We start from the raw sequence: 21,201 nt of genomic DNA, 5'->3' as shown, positions 1-21,201 counted from the left end.
GAATTACACATCGACACTCTGTCCCTGTTTGTCTTTCAGTCCCACCTTAATTATTGGCACCAAGTACAGATTGCGACAGTGCACCCAATTTAAAAAAATGCTGTTTTCAGCACAGGCACAAACTTTACGAGATCGTGTCCGCCCTGACGAGAGCAGATTAGTGAAGGACAGGGCTGAAGGTTAAAAACATGGTTCCATCTTTTAATATAGACAGACAGGTGCCATTGCAGTTGTCTGCAGTGGGTTAGTCGAAGATTGTAAGGTAGTAGCAAAATATTGGAAGAAAGTGTTAGGAGTAAAACTTGGTGCAGTTGACTAGAACTCTGAAGGTATATAAATAGACATATTTCTGGAAACAGTGATTGTTGGAGTTGGCCCTCTCTGCAGGGTTCCCCCAAACCTTCTGCCTTTTACCCTCCACCTTTTGCTGAATTCATTTTTTTTGGCCTTAGCACTCTGTCACTTTACCACAACTAACCATTGCTAAAGTGCTTGTTGTCTCTCCTTAAATCTTGCTAAAACTGGCTTATACCCAGTTGGCATATTTAATGTACGTGTAAGTCCCTAATAAAGTTGTACTACATGTACACAGCACCTGTATATTAAATGCTACTAGTGAGCCTGAAGCACTGATTGTGCAACCCACTTAAACATATCTCAGGCCTTCAAGTGCAAAGCCTGTGTGTGCAGGTTTATGCAGCCATTTCGACTGGCAAGATAATCCTTTAGCGAGGCCCAACCCCTCCTTTTTAATACATGTAAGTCATCCCTAGGCTAGGCCCTGAGCAGCCTGGAGGGCAGGGTGCAATGTATTTAACATGTGGATGTGCACATTTAGGTTTTGCATGTGCTGGCAGTGAAAAACTCTTAAATTCTTTTTTTCACTATTCAAGACCTATCCCTCTAATAGTATAACACTGGAGTTGCCCTGTTATATTTTATCAGTGTTATTTTCAAATGGGTCGGAGATAATCAGTTTATGTTTGATGTCTTTGGAATTTGGGTAAAAAGCCCTATCTAGTGGTGAATTAAGGTTTTGATCACAAATTCTAAAATGGCACTTAAAGGTGTTGGCATTCTTCTGCCCTTAGCTCTTTTGTACCTATAGCCTGACCTGTGTCACATCACTGGGTGTAACTACAGTTGGGCTGTGTGTATTCGTCCTAGACAGCTACACATACTGGGACCTTAGGTGTGAGTGGATGGGCCACCACTGGCAGGATGGGAGGGACGAGCTGGGCCCAGCCTCATTTACACTTGAATAGGCTGTGTCTTGTCTTCACACAAAGGGCTACCTACGTCCTGTTGTTAGTATGGATCCAGGGCAGGGAAGGCAGGGCATCTGTGTACTTCAAACACATGCCTCTAGAAGCTTCTGCCCATTTCAAAGGCACAACTGTGACACCAACTCTTCAGTACAATTCTGGACCTGTGGATACTCTGCCAATAAAAAGGATGGCCGTGCTGCTTCCAGGGCTGCCTACCTGCTGGGCTGCTGCTCTAAAGGAACTGCTGTCCTGGCCAGCTGCTCTCTTGTCTGGAGAAGAAGAACTGGACATGCAACTCATCTTGAATCCAGAATCTCAGAGTGACTCAAAGGGCTAGTGTACTGGCTTCCTGATCTCAGCCTCAGAGACTCCAAAAGGGTCTCAAAAGAGCTCCTGGACTTGTCCCCCATGTAGTGCCTCTCAGGTCCTTGACCCTTGGTGTGGTTCTCAAGATCTTGAAATCACTACTTCACTACTACGAATAGGCCCGTTCGTACCAGAGCCACAACTCTCACTCCAAAAATGAATGCGAGCTGCTACCTGCCCATCTCTTTGCACTGCAAGAGTTGATCGCCCTGGAGGACTCTCAGCGTGAAGCTCCAGCCCACCCATCCGCGACCCCCAACCTGCTCCACATATCACGCCAACCACTGCCAGCGATGCTCTCCTTGCGACCCTCTCCAACGTGAACAGGACTGTTGACACAAAACTTGACAAGGTAAAATTCAACTGGACTAATCTGGGACCCTATCCGACCCACACCCATTGTGGTCAGCCTGAACGTTTGACTTTAACCTGGTCCACAGTGATCAGATATCCACGGTTGGCACTTTATGCTTTTAGGTGCTATTTTACAGTTTATTCTTTAAAAAATATTTTTGAAAAATTCATGTCTCCGATTCTGCTGATTCGATTTTTGTCGTTTTGGCCTTGTTTTATGTATTAAAACGCCTTTAATCATTTTTCTAATCTAGTATGGGATCTTTTGTGTGATGTTTTCACTGTTTTTGTGTTTGAAGTGTTGCACAAAAACTTTACACAATGCCTAAAAGTTAAACCTGACTGCTATGTGCCAAGCTACAAGGGGATGAGCAGAGGTTAATTTGGGGTTTGCTTGTGCCTTACCCCGACTAGGATTGTGGTTGCTGCTTGACCAGGGCTCCGACCCCAATCAACCAGTAACCCAATTTCTAGCAGTGATCCAGAACCAGGTACGAAAAGTGTAAGGGAACACAGATTTGGGACCACAGCCTTACGGATGTGTGCCGCTTTCTCCACCCAATCAAGTGAAAATACTCCTACTACTCAGAGGTTCACAGATCGTACATGAGCACTGATTATCCTTTCCGTTCTAGGTTGTTTACTGAGCAGCTACAGGGTGTGTAAGGTGGCTACATCTATTTCAGATCACTCCCAGAAACAATGGGGGAAGAGTAAGGCAACATTTGAATGGGAGGAGAAGATTACACCCTGGTTCCCTGAGACCTGGCCAATAGGACAGAGACGAGGCAGGTGATCCAAAACTATTTTGTGGAAACGTACCCTATGGATACTCCCTTTAAAAGGGATGTAGCAATGGTTCTGTGGCTCTAATGCACGCATTGAAAAAGTGACCCCATAACCTTTTTTGGTCATTAAAAAAAGAGCGGTTTGCAAGTAGTAGGCGTTCAAATACCCTGGGCCTCAGTGCCACTGCACCTGCCACACTATCGGTAGCTACACCCCTGTTTAACACCAACAGAGTAGCATTCAAGGAAACAATTTTGAGGACAGCCCTGATTCTGCAAGGAGGGGGGAAAACCCAACTTACAAAGAAACTAGGTGGAAGGTTAAAAAGAATAAACAAGAGTCCACCAGAAATGTAGAGCTGATTAGGTATCAACGTTAGACTACAAGAAAGAAATAGAGAATATCTAACCAAAAGCCATTTTTTATGGGCTACAAGGCCAATAGGCTTTCTAACCTAGAAGTCTAGGGCTCAGATGTTTAAGGACCTTATTGCAAGACATAAGCCCCTAGATGGCAGTCTAAAGACAGAAGAAAGTGGGAAAAGGTGCTATTTGTATCCTTCTACAGACTCAGAGAACTACACACCAAAGACAATGGAAATAATTATGTGTTACGACTCGGTCGTCCCATTTCCAGGGGGCGCTGTAAGGGGACTGTCAGAAGCCTGGGAATCACCTTGAACACCTATCTAGAGTCCCTTGCTGACTCCTGTTTGTTTCCCTTTTCTCCATGGTACACTTGTGTAGGACTACATTTGCTTCTTGGGACTGCAAATCCCATAATGCACAGTTTGGTAGTCAGGAAAACCCGGATTCTGTTTCCCATTGTTTTCAATGGGAGAAGTCCAGTTGCTCCTTTTCACTGGATCCTCTCCTCCAGGACTTGCAAGTATCTGAAACCACACACACCTGAAACCTCTCCTGTGCAGCCCATCTTGGAACTGCTTATAAACAGCCATTTCCTCAAGCTCCCCGTCGTGCATCAGACTTCGATTCCTTTGTGTTACAGACCCTTTGTTGGATGGTGTTCCAGTTTTGTTCCTGTTCTGTTCCAGCTTGATCCTGTTTCCTGTTTCTCTGCCCTGCTCCTGATTGTTCCAGCCAGAGTCTGCTCCCTATCTCTTAGCCTTGTACCTGTTAGTTTCTTCCAGAGCCTGCTCCATGTTTCTCTGCCCTGCTCCTGCCTTGTTTCAGCCTGAACCTTCTCTCTGTTTCCCAGTCCTGTTTACTGCTAATTTCCTACTCCCTGTATTCCAGCCCTGTCCTTGCCTGTTTCAGCCAGAGCCTGCTCTCAGTTTCCCAGTCCTGTCTCTGTTTGTCCCAGCCAGAAGTTTGCACCCTTTTTTCAAGTCCTAGTCCCGCCTTTGCTTCAGCCTGAGCCTGTTCCTAGTTCTTGCCTCTGCCTCTTTGTTTGTTCCCTTCTGTTTCTGTTTCTTCTTGGTTCTTTGTGTCTGGTAAGTGTTCTATCAGTCTTCACCAGTGTATATGTGTCCTCCTGTGTACTGGGGTTGGCTCCTGGTTTCCAGGAGGCAATTCCAGCCCCCATCCTTGTCCAGTGTTATACGTTGTATTTCGTGCATAACAGTGACACTTTTCTATTGCTGTTTTCTCAGGAATCGCCACTGTGTTTCCAGCTGGACCCACAAGAGCGTGTCCTGTGTATGTAAGTACTATCCTTCTTGGTGCTCTAGGGTCCAGAGAAAGAATCACTTCTGCTGCCTCCTTTCTATGGGACTGGCAGGGTGACTATCTGTAAGAGCAAACTGCACAGAGGCATTGAGATTCCCTGTCACTGTGGGAGGTTCTGCACCTTACTCTGTGTACAACCCCAGCGTGTTTGTCCACTGGTAATCCGTTTCCTGTTTGTTCACACAAGGGTTGCTCTGCTTTTACTTTCCTGTTTCCTGTGCCTATCCATAGCTGTCCTTTCCGTGTATGCCTTTAGCTGCTCCTCTGCCCCAGTGTACTACCTCTTTAGGATATTCGGTGACCTCAAGTGGTGTCCCAACCAAAGTCCTGATCAGACCCGCCCGAAACCGTGACAGAATGCACGACCCAAACATTTCAAGCTCCCCTGGCAGTAAAGGCACACACAAACCTAAAGGGCTTTCCTATCATGTTAAGACACCCCTTTCTAAGCCTATACATTCTCTGAAATCCTCTAAAAAAGACCTTAGTTTAAAGGATAGACTTGTTAAAGAAAACCATAACTTGCAAGTTCAGTACTATACTGAGTGGCTTGCTAATCTTTCAATGATAGACTATTATGTTATTTGTGGCTATGACCCCCAGTCCCTGTCTGTAAAAGAATTACAAGGACGTAATGAGTTTTTGCAATATCTATTAGCTGAAGCCAGTAAGAATGTTCGTAACCGTGGAAGTGCTTTTGCAACCTCTGCACAAGACACTCAGGAAAAACTGGTTAATTCCTTGCCTCATGCTAGCGCATCCCAAGTTTACTTCCAGCACTCTGCCAAAACAAAGAACCCTGACACTATTCAAGAAGCCACACTAGGGAATCCCTTGTTTTCTGTTGAGTGCCTCAGCACATCTAGGCCAGTTTCTCTGAATTCAAAGTGCAGTGCTGACTCTTATAAAGACCTATCAGTCCCTCAGAGTTTTCAAGTCAGCAGGCTAGACCCTGTATCTAAGGGATCAGTAAAGACTGTGGGATTCCTTAGTTCAACTCAAATGGCTTGTGCTCCTCCCAAATTGGATGACAGTACCTCAGTCTCAATTCCTAAGTGTTGTGCTGACTCGTGTAAAGATCTACCAGTCCCTCAGTGCTTTCAAGTGAGCAGGATAGAACCTGTATCAAATGGATCAGTAAAGACTGTGTGATTCCTTAGTTCCACTCAAAAGGCTTGTGCTCTTTCCAAACTGGATGATAATACACCAGTCTCAATCCCTAAAAGCTCTGCTAAACCCTTTTCTATTCTGAGTGGGCTTGATAACAATATGGACATACACACACTAAAAGAGCAGTTTTGGCAGATCAAAAGGCAGATATTGGACTTCTATGATGAATATGTTATAACATACACTAGAAATCTTGCCCGTGGGCTCTTTTCATCAATGCATATTTCACTGTTGCCAGAACCAGACATTCTGTTTATCTGTAAGGTAGAAGAAGTAACAGAGCAGCTGATGGAAACTACTGCAAGGCAATTTGAAAACTTGAAAAAAGAAAATGATCACCAGCTTTGGCTTAAAGAACAGTATGCTACTTTGTGTGCCTCTCCAAAGACTTCTATAGAGCAGATTGTCCCTTCTATTAATGACAGTCAAAAGACAGCTCCAGTTATAAATATATCAGCCTCTTCTTCAGACTCTCTCTCAGCTTGTAGTTATCCAGTGAAAATTCCTGTACAGTTGACTGAATCTCTGACATCTCTGAGAGATTTGACACCTCTTGATTCAAAGGATGGTTCAGAGTCTTCAGAAGGAAGTGTCTCAGCCCCTCTATCAGAACAAATAAAGCCAAAGGAAGAAGAGAGTTCTGATGCAGACTCCAATAGCTGCACCTTAAGAAACCAAGATATGACTTTACTGGAGATTAATGGCAAGTTGTGCAAGTGTTGAAGAATCTGAATCTAGTGATGACAGTGGCTCCTGCCTTGCCGTGAACAAACCTGCAGATAGTGCTGTTCAAATGGTGCACACACCAGAATTTTCAGATTGTGGGGATACTCCTGCCCTTTCAAACAATATCATAGAATTTTCAGACAATAAAGAGACAGTTCCTGTTTCAAGTGATCTAATGGATTTTTCTGACCATGAAGAAATACCCGCAATCACGAAGAATGTAATGGACTTCTCAGAAAGTTTAAAAATATTTTCTGTGTCAAAGCAAAGTGTGGAGAATTCAGACAAGGAAGAAAGCCAGCAATCTGAAACTGAACAGCCTCTCATAAGAAATGAAAGCCTTTGCCTAGAACTGGACACAGTTGCAGCCTCAACCACTGATCCTGACCTGCTGATCCCTGCCAATGTGTATCCTGTTTCCAGCTCCACGATTAGTGAAGACAAGATCTCTGAGCTACCGGTATCTGATCTTGATGTAAAACCAGCCACACCAATGTCACCTGCTGTGTCCCTGAAACTAAAGACTCCTGAAAACCAGCAATCTGAAACCGAAGTTCAAGTGCTGAAAGATGTAATATTTCCCACTAAGACTAAAGACTTGAATTTGAATCTTGTATTTGAAGATCTGATGATAAGTACTGTTCTTAGTGTTTTATTGCAAGAAACAATCATCACTTCAAAGGCAAGAGCTGAAATTGTAGAAAACAATGTAAAGGTGATTTCTGAAGAGACTCCAGTTCCATTCCCTTCCAAAGAACAACCTTTCAGTGTTAACAGAGTTGAAGATAAACTACTTATAGTAGAAACGCTTTGCAAAGAAACCATCTCTGATACTACGAAAATACCACAGAGCACATGCAATGAAGAAATCTCAGTCTTGTCTGAAGATCACCCTAAAGAATTAGCTTGTGGAACTTCTACATTTTCAGATGTTAATCCAGTTTCTAAAGACTTAAAAACTCTTGTTGATCCTGTGATTGATACTCCGAAGTCATCCAAAACTAAAGAAAATTCTGAATATTTCATGTTCACCTTGAGAACACCAGTTACCCATGTCTCCCAAGTTTCTATGCTTTGCAAGCCTCAGACCACAATCAATGCAAATACTGCTGCAGAAACAGACATATCCTGCTTGTCGGAAGGAGTTACAGACCTTACTAATACGCCAATTATGTCCTCCAAAGAAGACAGTACTGAACAGGAAACTAAAGTCCTAAAGAATACCGCCCATGATGCAATTCCAGATCTCCTTGCTCCTGAATCCACTTCACCAGAAACCAACTCCATGCACTCCTCCCGTATCACTCGAACAATAAAGAGGAAAGACATCGGAGCCCATATGGGTATTAATATATGCTTTGCTCATTGGATGATTCATCTGTGGCAGGACTGTAAACTTATCAACCAAGGTTGGTGTTGGATTTTCTTGCTTTGGCTTTTCCTCTTCAACTTTTTTCAGCCAAAGGATCGCCTTCTCTTCTTGAGCAGACTGGTGGGGGGGGGGGTATACTGTTACGACTCGGTCGTCCCATTTCCAGGGGGCGCTGTAAGGGGACTGTCAGAAGCCTGGGAATCACCTTGAACACCTATCTAGAGTCCCTTGCTGACTCCTGTTTGTTTCCCTTTTCTCCATGGTACACTTGTGTAGGACTACATTTGCTTCTTGGGACTGCCAATCCCATAATGCACAGCTTGGTAGTCAGGAAAACCCGGATTCTGTTTCCCATTGTTTTCAATGGGAGAAGTCCAGTTGCTCCTTTTCACTGGATCCTCTCCTCCATGACTTGCAAGTATCTGAAACCACACACACCTGAAACCTCTCCTGTGCAGCCCAGCTTGGAACTGCTTATAAACAGCCATTTCCTCAAGCTCCCCGTCGTGCATCGGACTTTGATTCCTTTGTGTTACAGACCCTTTGTCGGATGGTGTTCCAGTTTTGTTCCTGTTCCTGTTCCTGTTCTGTTCCAGCTTGATCCTGTTTCCTGTTTCTCTGCCCTGCTCCTGATTGTTCCAGCCAGAGTCTGCTCCCTATCTCTTAGCCTTGTACCTGTTAGTTTCTTCCAGAGCCTGCTCCCCGTTTCTCTGCCCTGCTCCTGCCTTGTTTCAGCCTGAACCTTCTCTCTGTTTCCCAGTCCTGTTTACTGCTAATTTCCTACTCCCTGTATTCCAGCCCTGTCCTTGCCTGTTCCAGCCAGAGCCTGCTCTCAGTTTCCCAGTCCTGTCTCTGTTTGTCCCAGCCAGAAGTTTGCGCCCTGTTTTCAAGTCCTAGTCCCGCCTTTGCTTCAGCCTGAGCCTGTTCCTAGTTCTTGCCTCTGCCTCTTTGTTTGTTCCCTTCTGTTTCTTCTTGGTTCTTTGTGTCTGGTAAGTGTTCTATCAGTCTTCACCAGTGTATACGTGTCCTCCTGTGTACTGGGGTTGGCTCCTGGTTTCCAGGAGGCAATTCCAGCCCCATCCTTGTCCAGTGTTATACGTTGTATTTCGTGCCTAACAGTGACAGTGTGCTATTGCTGTTTTCTCAGGAATCGCCACTGTGTTTCCAGCTGGACCCACAAGAGCGTGTCCTGTGTATGTAAGTACTATCCTTGTTTGTGCTTTAGGGTCCAGAGACAGAATCACTTCTGCTGCCTCCTTTCTATGGGGCTGGCAGGGTGACTATCTGTAAGAGCAAACTGCAAAGAGGCATTGAGATTCCCTGTCACTGTGGGAGGTTCTGCGCCTTACTCTGTGTACAACCCCAGCGTGTTTGTCCACTGGTAATCCGTTTCCTGTTTGTTCACACAAGGGTTGCTCTGCTTTTACTTTCCTGTTTCCTGTGCCTATCCATAGCTGTCCTTTCCGTGTATGCCTTTAGCTGCTCCTCTGCCCCAGTGTGCTACCTCTTTAGGATATTCAGTGACCTCAAGGGGTGTCCCAATTAAAGTCCTGATCAGACCCGCCCGAAACCGTGACATTATGAGGTTTAAGAATACTTGAATGAAGTGCTGAGGATCTTGCCAGTAGAGGAAGGAACTGGACACAAGACGAGCTCTCTGCCATAAATAGTTTGTGCCCAACAGTGCTCCTGGCCTAAACAGGCTCCCTTCCACTTTGTGTAAAGAATTAGCAAGCACTGTGCTTGGCAACTAACTAGCCTATCCACCTCAATTTTGTCTGAATAGCCTCTTCACTTCAATTCTGGATGTTGCTGATGTTAGTCCTACAAAATTATACTCACAAACTAGATCAGAAGAGGATCAATACCCAAGCACATCCTCCAGTATAATGAATGATATCACAAATGGTGCTCAAGTGGGAAAAGTTAATCTACATTCTTTGTGTTTCAGTTCTTGGAGAATACGCCTCACCCACAACTTATAGTGGCATGCCTGAGCATGTCAATGATGAAGTATGCTACAAACATTTGTGGGTATGGTGTATTCTAGGCTTAAAAATCAAGAGTAAGATCTCAGTTTGGGCTTCAGGGGACCAGATTAGGGCTAATGGCTTACGCTGAGAAGAATGTACCTCCAAAGGGATGGGGTTACCCAGAACCAATGCTTTCTGTCCCCAGTCCTCCTCGGCCTGATAACAGAACAGAAAACAGCTCACATTTGATCCACCCTGGAGGTACAGGGAATACATTTTGGTAACTCAGAAAATGAAATATGTCTCTTTACACACAATATTACTTCTTCCAGTCTCAGAGCCTTGGTCTTCCATGGGTCCTGAAGACATCTGAGAGCCTCTTGGTTTAAAATCAATACACACAAAATGGAAATACTGAATTGCTCTAGTGCACACTAGAGAGATGCAGAGCTAAGGACAAAATCTTGACCAAGTACATAGGAATGAAGTTGACTAAGAGGGTGGATGGGGCAAACTGCCCTGCCCTGAGATCCCAACTCGTAACGTATCTGACAAACAGGAAGCAGACAATGTGTCATGGTTAGACCACATTAACAATATGAAGGTGAATGCCACCCCCCCCCCCCAACTCTACATTTTGAATCAATTTCAACTGTCATTCTAAAATCTGAGATTAAAGCACTGAGGTAACTCAACTTCAAAGTTATTTAGGCAGGAAGTTGAGCTATAATAAAAAGGAAAGTGTTGCTGGCCCCACAAGAGCAGGGAGGACAAGTCTGCGCTGATGTGTTGAAATATTACAGTGCCCATCACCTGTGGCCTGTCAATGTGGAATGGCCAGTAAGTGAGCCAGAGACAAGATGGCTTCATATAACATGCGCACTGGCGAGGATGTAAAGACAGCAATAAAGAAAGGACTTATCAGGCTCCTTCTACCTAAACTCACATCCATTTTCACAAAACATTTTGCCAGCTCTGAAGGGAGAGTGCTTCATGTCATGGAGGGAGTGTAGTGTCTGACCATAAGGGACATGTTTGGGAGGGACCAGATTAAAATAGTAAATGAATGTAAAAGAGACTTCAAAGTAAAAAAAAACAAGGCAGAAATTAGACTTTGCTTTATGCAATCACTCAATAGGGAAGTGGCCACTGGGCAGCTCAACCCTTAAAAAAGCCCTCTTGTCACACATTAAACATATTTAGCCCAAGTAGGAGACTATTCAAGTTGAGAGCTTCACAGCTTTTTGACTGCCCTAACATAACATAAAGAGATAATTTGTGTCCCTAAGAAGAGAAGAGTTCCCCAGGTTGTTACCATAAAATGAGACCTGCTTGAAGGTTAGGGGGAGATATACGGTGGTTCAGGGTTAGGATTATTTTTTTAATTGACCGATTTACATTGGCCAGTGGTTGCAGAGGTGTCACACCTACTGAGGAATACATATAAGAAACTACGAAGTGATTCTCTGCTACCAGTGAATTATTTTTAAAACAATAAAACAGTCTTACAAAAAGTTGTTCCCAGGGATCTGTAACAGCTTGAGATCCCAGGCACCACATAACTCAGCACCATAAAAGGCTTCTGGTTCCACGATTTTTCATTTGACTAGTGGTTTGAAGTGTAAAATAGAAATTAAATTCCCACATAAAGCAAACAATTACTTCTTTAGTAAGCACTAATAATTGTTAAAAATGATGTACAGAATTAATTTAAATACATTTATTTTTTTGATAAAGTTTACACATATTTTTTAATTCAAAAGAGTTTATTACAATATCTTATAGTTAATATATGCAATTTACATATTAACATTCATTTACATTTATTTATATATTAACCATTTTAAATAATTTAATTTAACATTAATCCTAGGGCTCATGGTTTTATGGTTTTTATTTTTTTCAGTTTTTTCAGTATTTATCCATTATAACGGCTAATTTTATCTGTGCTTATCCATATTTTTTTGCAATGGGTATATTACCTTGTTTATTTAACCAACAAATGTTTACTCATGTTTGAGCATCCAATGAGTTTTAGCAACTTACAGTACAATACGCTCATCTGAAACCATCTGCATCGAAGAACAGCTTAGACACCTGTACTCATGCAGGTAATGAAGCTTCATTAGCATACTTTTTTTCCCTACCTGCCAGTCTCCACAGCTACTGACCTAGAACTTATGATTGACAATAGTGAAGTTGTCCAGAAGAAAACCTATTTTCTGTGTTTTTCTATATTTAAAAATAAATATAGATATAAAAATAGATTGCTTTCTGGCTTTACCTGTAAGAATCAGTAAACATAGAAAACCGGATGCTATATTTTGGATGGGGTCTTATCTTAAGTCCCTAAATCTATTATTTTCTATGGAAGGGTGTTGCTGAACCGCTGGTTGGCCATGTGTAGTGCTGGACTTACTATTGTTTTAAGCAGTAAACTTACTGAAAAGTGTAAGCTACCTTTGTAATCATGTTTCTACAGGCCTCATCTTATGGGGAATCAGATGACCTTTGACCTTGGAGATTTGTAAAAATACTGGTCCTGTATTCAGTCTCAGGAGGAGTCACACGGCTGATGTTCTCCTTCGGTCAACACTGTACATCGGTGCACCCAAATATATAAGTATTCTGGTATTACCTGACTACAGTGTTCTTTCCACAACAGACTTAGGCCCTCATTACAACCCTGGCGGTCAAAGACCGCCAGGGCTGTTTCGACGGTTGCACCGCCAACAGGCTGGCGGTGCAATCCTTGGGATTACGACCGCGGCGGAATCGCCACGGTCGCACTGCCGGGACCGGCGGTTTACCGCCACGTTGGTCCCGGCGGTTGTAATCCTCCAGGGCAGCGCTGCTTGCCACGCTGCCCAGGGGATTACGAGGTACCCTCCCGCCAGCCTTTTCATGGGGGTAGGAACCGCCATGAAAAGGCTGGCAGAAAGGGGAGTCGCGGGCCCCCTACCAGGGTCCCATGGAGCTTTTCACTTTCTGCATAGCAGACAGTGTAAAGTGCGAACACTGCACCCGTCGCACCGCCGCAACACCGCTGGCTTCATTTGGAACCGGATCCCGTGTTGCGGCGACATCCCCGCTGGGCCGGCGGGGATGTTGAAATGGCCACCGCGGAAGTGCAGCCGTGCAGCGGTTACAAACCACGGCCCGCCAAAGTTGTAATGAGGGCCATAATGTTTGATAAACTAAAAACCATGAAATATGGCAGTTATAGTAGTTTAGTCAGCCAACTACAACTTAGACCTCCATCATGCACTAAATCCAACCTCAAATATTATATCACTTATGACATGATAAATGGCAAATTGATGACATAACTGATAATATCATTGGCAACAAAATAATATGGATAACAGCTCTTTAAATAAGTGTTATGCTTGGAGAGGAGGAATCCAGTCAGCAGCAATAGAGACCATTTAATACGGTGTTAAAATAATGTACTTAAGGGGGCTTATGACAAATGTGACAGTAGGAGTGCACAAAATTGGAGAAAAAAAACAAGATTTATTGAAATCCTATTGAGAAAACAAGTATAGTGGATGTATCTGAGAGGATTTAATTGTCTGGAGTTTCTGTGCTTTGTAGGTATGTTTCCCCAGAAAAGGGATGCGCCTGATGAGACTTAAGGGGTAAAAAAGAATACGCTGATTGGTTCAGTTACCTTAGAATAAGATAGTGTTGAGGTAATCAGTCATGAATAGGCTGCATTTTGGAATGCTATTTGTAATCTGACAGCTGCAGGAATAATTATTTATAAATGATTATACCTGCTCACACACCAACTCATGACTTACTTTCTTCCACTGATACTACGAGCATCGCTTCTTTTAGGGATTTGGAAATAAAAAGGTGTAGGATAGATGAAATACTGTTACTCTAAAAGGAGTCCTTAAACGTAGAGTGGGGTGCTGTAGAAAAATGAGTAAGCAGGCATTCTCATAATGGCAGACTAGTGGGAATAGTATAGTGAATTAAGTACTACCAAGAAACTGGAGAAAGGAAGGATCCAGCTTTCCCTAATGTCCTTAGTGTGTGAGAGGCTGCTGCCCTCCTAGTCTTTGATCATGTATAGAGTTTTCAGGCATGTGACATAAATGTAAATTTCTCTCCGACTTCTGAAATGGCTCATGATAACAGCCCAAAGTCATGCAAGTGTATGAGAATAAGTTTCAAGAGGGCATATCACCACCATGACAGAGTAGGGCTGGGAATAAGGCTATCATATGAAACAAGAAGAGACATTTTTGAAGAAGATGCCAACTATATACTGTTTTTGACAAGAAAATCCTTTGCTGGTGAAAATATTGCTTTCTCTATAACACACTACTTACCTGTGATTAGAATAACATCACCGGGGAATACCGCCAGTGTCCAGAACGCTGCAGCTCGCCATAGCACAACTTTGCGTTCAACTTCCGACTGATCCAAAACTACAATAGTCGCTAAAGGCACTCTCGAACCAGTCATGGGTCCTGACTTGCACTGTACTTCCTTTATATGGCAAGGGTGAACTACTGCTACCAGAATGTTATAACTCTGAGATTTGGAAGAGCAGTCTTTAAGCAGCATTGTTCTCTTGGAAGGCTCACAAGCAACAGGTGATTTGTTTCGATCTATATTGAAATCTTGGCTGATGGAGGAGCTGAACCACTTAGCTTTCTTTGTTACCTGCTGGCTTTCCAAGGCCTTCTTAGGTAGACCAGGAACATTTTCCTTTGTGCGTATCCTTTTAGGAGTGATGCCACCGGACAAGGGCGACATGGGATGGATATCACTTTGTGGCTCTTTGGCTGCCTTATTTAAGAATTTTGGTGAACACTTCTCAGGAAGGTACAATCCTTTGCTAATCTGGAATATGTCAGAGCTGTTGAATGTTTCAGCACTCTCAGGGTTGAAAAGGTCGAGGGAACTGCCAGTTTCATCACCTGTTCCATGGCCAACCGTGCTGGCAGCTGTACTGGTTTCACTAGTCTGAGAAAGTTGAAAGAATGAAGTTTCCCACTCTTCGGAAGATTCTTCTGCTTCTTTGGCTCCCTCTTTTGCTTTCATCTCTTTCAGTTCATTATGTTCAAGAAACTGCCTTTTTGCTTGAACAGCGACCTCGCTTGCAGTCACAATGCTGAGAAATTCAGTTTCTGTTGAAAGATCAGGAAATGAGGCATCAGTTGATAGTGTTGCTCCTTGTCTACTAGGGAAACATTCATCCAGGTACTGGCTTAAAGACTGATGGAGGTGATTATGGGGTGGTGAACATGTTGGTTCGTGGTCCATTGCAACTGGCTCTATACAAATGCTTTCTGTACTGGACACCAAACTGGAAATGTCATTTGAATGTACAGCAGCTTTCTCAGTAATATCATAAACACCATCTTTTGATGTATTCCTAAAACCATCATCCGTGCTTACTACATTTGAGTTTAAAAGCAAAGGACTTATGTCTTTAATTAAATGGATATCACTGACAACTATGGAACGTGTTCCTTGAGATGCATTACTATGACTGCAGCTTTCTGTATTGAGTCGTTCTGGCAATGACTGGTGCTCTGTTATGTTGGTCACAATTGGTTCATCTTTGGTCTCTACTGGCACACCACTGGGGTGGGCAGAATCCCCTTCTCTTTTAGTACACTTGGTGCTACCATTTGGAAGACACAAAACTGAATTGTCATAAAAACAATGTGTTTCTTTCCAGACTTCTCCACTGCCTCTCGAAGGATACAGTTCAGAAGGATACAGCTCCTCTGAGGATTCCAAAGAGTCTTGAATCACAGGTGCTCCAAGAAAAATATGGATTTTGGAATGCTGTGCCATCCTTTTTGGGATATGTATTGTGTTTGGGCTGCAATAAAATCAAAATACAAATATTATTTGATTTTAATCGTGCTTCACAATAGGAACACATGAATATCAGAAGGTCCACAAGTGCCATTTCAGAAATCTTGAAACTGTGACGAAACACAAAACTGATGTCAACCAAGTGAACAGAATATCTTATTGATTGTACATGACATAAATAAAAAACGCACTGATTCACATCAGTCCAAACACTAAGACATAAAATGATTCTTCTGTACTGAAAACATAAGAATAAAAAAGTGAATATTCAATTAAAAAAAACGTTAACTATTTTGGAAACAGTGAATGTATCTTTTCAAACCAAAAAACTCAGTGACGAAGTATGCAGTCAAATGCACAGGACTGAAGCTCACATCTAGAGACTCTATCAGGGAATATGCGTTGGCTAAATATGCTAATATGGAAATGCCTCATGTACGAAATAAACCCTAAAAGGTGCTACTCAAGTCTGCATATCCAGATTCTCCTACTTTATAAAGCATTTCTATAAGTGGTGGATACCTAATTAAACATTAGGACATATGCATTATTACCTGCTCTAAAACTGCATATTGTGGAGATCTCTGTAATCTCTAATTGTCCTTTAATCAAATGTTGTGGAGTACAAGGTTATTAAATTAATTCACCACAAACTGGAGTAAATGATTGAATTATATTCTTAAGAGCCCAAGACTAATCCCAATAAGCAACAATAAACAATAAACACTGGATTAATGACCAGCCATGGGTTCCGGAATAGCGTGCTGCTCGGTGTAAAGTGCTGCAGTGCTTCATCAGTGATAGTAAGTGCTATGTAAATGCAATTACAATGCAACACAATACAAAATGTTTGGCCCATATTTCGTACCCTCTGGCATGTTATGCAACCAGTAATGTTATGAAAGGTACCTTATGAACCACCAATGGGACACCACTCAAAGCATTGGTCACATTTCTTACTGTGCACTGGTACTGTGTCAATACCTCAAAATAATTAATAGTTCTGTAATATCCTCCCTTATGCTACTTTCTGAAACAGTGCCTTTGGTGACTGCAGCACTGATTTGGTCACCTTACACTGAAAGGCCCTTGATCGGCTCTCCATGGGGTCAGTGAGTGCAGTGAAAGAACCACCTGAGAAAGTGCTCGGACTGGGAACCATGATATCCGAAGTTGTGTTCGAGGTCAAGTGTATCCTCCTGCTTCTATGAAAAGCTGAAATGTTACACACCCGTGCAAAGGAAGGTCGACACATTTTGCATCATTTTCCCTTCATGGGGTGCATTCATCAGGACTTATGGGACCCCATATCAGTTCCTAATAAAAAGTTAGAAAACCACTTCTGAAGATTAATAATTCGCTGTTTTACTATGTAATGTAAGCTATATGGTAGAGTGCCGTAACATCTAATGCCGAAAAGTACTCAAATTAAGAGGACCAAACTGGAGATACCATACATGTGCACTGCTAGCAATGTCACAATCTTGAGATGAAAGGAGGGACAATGCAGGTGGCACCTATTAAAAAGCACACCGTCTGCAAATCTGTCTTTTGTTTACCCCTTGGCTACAGCGGAGACACATTCAGGAGTGAGCACAGAAGAAGTATCAGGACATGCCGCATAACATACTTGCAGACAACACCGAAGCCCCTGCAGCAACTCTAGGGGTCAGATAGGCTAGATGAGAGACAAATTAAGAAACTTATTAGAGTGGAAATACTGAGTTAGCACAGTGAATATGAAAGTTAAAGCTAACCCCTTGTCTCCAGCAACTTTAGGGAGGAAGGAGGAAGTATTTAGCAAACACAAAATGCTAAATACACCTATACCTCTATGGGCCTAATTACTGCCTTAGGGGATGGGATATCTGTCACAAACGTAACAGTTATCCCATCCACCGTATTAAAAGTTCCATTACATTCTATGGAACTTGTAAAACGGTGGTCGGGATATCCATCACGTTTGTGATGGACTATCCCATCAGCCAAGGTCGTAACAGGCCCTATATGTTGCCTACATATTCAAAATTATATAGCATGAATATGAAAAACTGTATAAATGAAGATCATCTACAGTGACTAAGCAAGTGTAGAAATCTCTGAGAAAGAGGACAGTTTTGTAACCTTGTACAATATCACTAACCATCGTACTCGATTAGTGGAAGATGTGCTCAAGGCTGTTTCATAACATACGTATGTCGCTAGCAATTACTAAAGAGTAGAATGCAAAAAATCTACAAAATTGTGTATTTAGTCAAATAGAGATTCTCATCACAACTAGCTCAGATAAATTAGGGTTTGAATTTGTTAAACGAGAAGCACATTAACATAGAGGCATCAAACATAACTGATGAGGAAGCACTAGTGAACTGTCACCAAGTACAAATGTAATTATTTACATATTGGTTTTGGCAGTAATTTGGCACAGTAATTGGACACATGTGTGTACATATAATATCAATCTGCAAGTTACAAGTATATTAGTTAGCTACTTCCATTATGAACAGAGACCTGTTAATCAGGACATAGGATGAAGAATGTGAGATCAGCAGCAGATCACAGAGAGTGAAAATAAATGCAGAGGGATGGAGCTGATACAAGAGTTCTGGAGCATTGAGAGAAAAAAAGAATGAAAAAGAATAAGGACTACAAAACACTGGGATGCCAAGAAGAAAAATCAAGTGAGGCACCGAAAAAAATGAAAGGCAATGCAAGACCATGTGAATTTCAGAAACATAAAGGAAACAGAGATGTGGGTAACAGAGAAACAGCAGCCAACAGTTACTTTTCTTAAATGTAGGCCATAACCAGTGTACTCCCGGTGCACGGCCTGGCCTTCGAGCAGGACCAGAGTAACCCAGACATCTTCTGGTTAAGGGGATGACCTCTTGTCTACTGTCATACCTGTGAAGCGCCTTCAACCAAAGATAATAGGCTAAGGATGCAATGCTTGCGCCTTGACTGGGCCCTCCACCCAGTCCCCACAGAACAAACTGCACGAGGCTTTCAGCTACACTAGGCGTCCATCTCCTGAACGAGATGTGCATGACCGAACATGCTCTGCATGCAAAGGTGTCTCACAGTTATTTAGCATGCGTATTACCACCCTTGGAAATGTGTATGTTGAATTTGCAATACTTTTTTATTGATAACCTCTTAATTTTCTTGGTCCCCTTACACATGCGTCATTGGATCCGAGGATACATCCATATATCTAGTGAGTAAGAAAACAACTACCACAACATCCAATGGTCTTCTAACGGGCTCAGAGACAACTCATTTTTACCAGTAATTGGGGTGGTATATTTTCTTCTGGCAGCCTGCATATCATCCCTAGGCGCCATGGACGACACTTTCCCACCTTAGATCCTCCACATTTTCTGTGATGTTGGATTCTTGAACATTTACGGATTCCTCACATAGCGTAACAATACTTCAGCAACAAAATGATGCCTCTGGCAGCCAATCGGATTGCTTGAATCCTGATCAGAGGTCACAAGGGCTGAAAGGGGAAAAGTGTTTATTTTGTGTGTTGTTGTTTTTTTTTAACTATTGGACCGTTCCTCACCTCATGAATAATTCTCAAATTAATGTTCCGCATATACATAAAACGAACCCTACAAAGCACCCAAAAAACTTTTTTTTGCAACATCCACTTTTCAAATACCACTTAATGTTTTTGCACCAAACCTTAAAAAGGGCACACTGAGTAAATAAATCTCTATCTTAATGACAAATAAATTTTGGTGCAATTCTGTTCCACAGCTTTTACTTTACCAGACTGCAAAATTCCTATGGAGTTTAAATTGAAAACATTAACTATTCAAACCGACTCCTTTATCTTTGACGCCTGTTGATGGATATCCATGAAACTTACAACTTACAACAAACTGTTAAATAATGCAGATTCGTCAAACTGCATCAGTTTTGTGTCTCTATTTCAAATATAATATTTTGTCTTATTAATTGCGAAAAAGATTTTCCTAAAACCAGTAAAATATCCTGAGTTGGGCCAGGCGTCTTCACTTGGATAAAGTGTAATGAAAATCCCTTCGAGATTTTAACATTGCATGTGATAAAATTACGGAAATTAATAAAGAAGCTAATCTCTTTTTGGACCCCTCCAACTTTTTACCCACTGAAAGATTTCCAACCAACATTCCTAGGTTGAACTGATGGGTTTGAGTGAAAGTTTAAAAATGTTTTGTAGTTTTATAAATGGCACCAAAGTCATTAAAGCTTCAAAATCATATTTCCTAAGAAGATATCAACTTAATAATACCATAGAGTCACTATCAGGTCAGTTTCCCGATCCCATTAGTATTGGTCATATTCTCAAAAAGACAGATTGTCCCACTTGAATCAAGAGGCCATAAAACCCAGGTTCCTTTTGGAACACTTGTTGCATAAAGATGATTAAGTGTGAAGGCTGGATAAAGGGGCAGAACCTTCTCTTGCAGGCTGTAAAAGCCATGCACCACTGACTATCCATGCCATAACTTGTCACGTATTCAATACAGCTTGAGTGAAGGAATATCTCTATGACTGGGTGGGCGAGGACATTCAAATTATCAGGTAGGCTGAGTAGGCAGAGGAACAATCAATCACTTTGTAGGGTAGCGTTTCAGGGTCTCCTTGGATATCAGTTATCTCTAACCAGTGTTATACATAGAAGTAGATGTGGTCACATGTAGATATATGTATTTAACTACTATCGGGAGGGCGTGGCTAGGCCTGCCAGCACGATGGCCGTCACATCGTGAGGCTCTGCTGGGCTGAGGGCCTAATCTGCAAATTTATCCTGTTAGAGCAGCCGTCTCCAGCACATTTTTATCGGGAGGCCCCTTGGAGCTACGGGTGCTGCTGGAGTTTCCTGTGCCGGGTTTCGCGGGGGCAGTTTGTTCCTGTTATTCCCTGTCTGGTGGAGGAGAGTCCTGCGGCTAGGGAGCCTCTCTGGGGCTTGGAGGTGAGACGGAGCCTGCAACACTCTGGGGCACGCCTTGCCAGGGGGCGATTCTTTTTCCCTGGTGGGTCCCGCTGGCGTAGCGGCGCTGTTTCCTTGTGGCACCGTGAGCTTTCGGTCATATCGGACTGCGGCCTCACGGCATTTTGGTGCTGGCAGACCTGGTTGTGGCAGGCTGTGGAAGGAGGTCTCGGGCTGGCCTGCTGGGGTTGTTCCTCCCCGAGAGTGGAGCTCTGACCGGGGCTGGGAGCTTCTCAGCCCCTAATACCGGCCTGGTCGTGCCGTGGTGGGTTGTTGGCCGGCTGCTGCTCCCTGTGACGCTGGAGGAGTTGGGGGGCTCATAGTGCGGCTCTTCCCACTTGGATTGGAGACCTGACGTACTCGCTGCAGTGTGTGGGTGCACCCCAGACTTCATCTGCTGGAAGGTCACTTTGCCGGTCGCTTCGGACCGTGGGACTATTTGCGGTGCTGAGGAGGCAGTGGGGGTTGGCTTCAGCCCCCTCCTCTCTGGCTGCTCAGTTGTGGGCCGCGCAGTGCGGTTGTGCAGGGGTCGCTACAGGAGTTGGACCCCTGGCTTATGGATGCCAGGTTGTTCCCGGTAGGTGCCCTGAGTGCGGTGATCTCTGAGAGACTACTGGCTGCAGTCTGCAGGCTGGGGCTCTGCTCGGACCGACCTGGGTGGACG

At 43.2% G+C, this 21,201-nt stretch overlaps 1 protein-coding gene across 3 annotated transcripts in view; it reads right to left on the bottom strand.

The window, feature by feature from the left end:
* Positions 1-21,201, bottom strand: part of SHLD2 (shieldin complex subunit 2) — a 567,669-nt gene that overhangs the window by 378,010 nt on the left and 168,458 nt on the right. For all 3 annotated transcript variants that reach the window (XM_069240624.1, XM_069240626.1, XM_069240625.1), the window contains one exon: positions 14,050-15,557. In XM_069240624.1, the coding sequence (XP_069096725.1) occupies positions 14,050-15,557 (1,508 nt within the window). The remainder of the gene's footprint in view (positions 1-14,049; positions 15,558-21,201) is intronic.

This window comes from Pleurodeles waltl, chromosome 6 (assembly GCF_031143425.1).
Source record: "Pleurodeles waltl isolate 20211129_DDA chromosome 6, aPleWal1.hap1.20221129, whole genome shotgun sequence".
In the NCBI taxonomy this organism is placed as follows: domain Eukaryota; kingdom Metazoa; phylum Chordata; class Amphibia; order Caudata; family Salamandridae; genus Pleurodeles; species Pleurodeles waltl.
The sequence above is the reverse complement of the archived record's forward strand: the minus strand, read 5'-3'. Positions and strand labels throughout refer to the sequence as shown.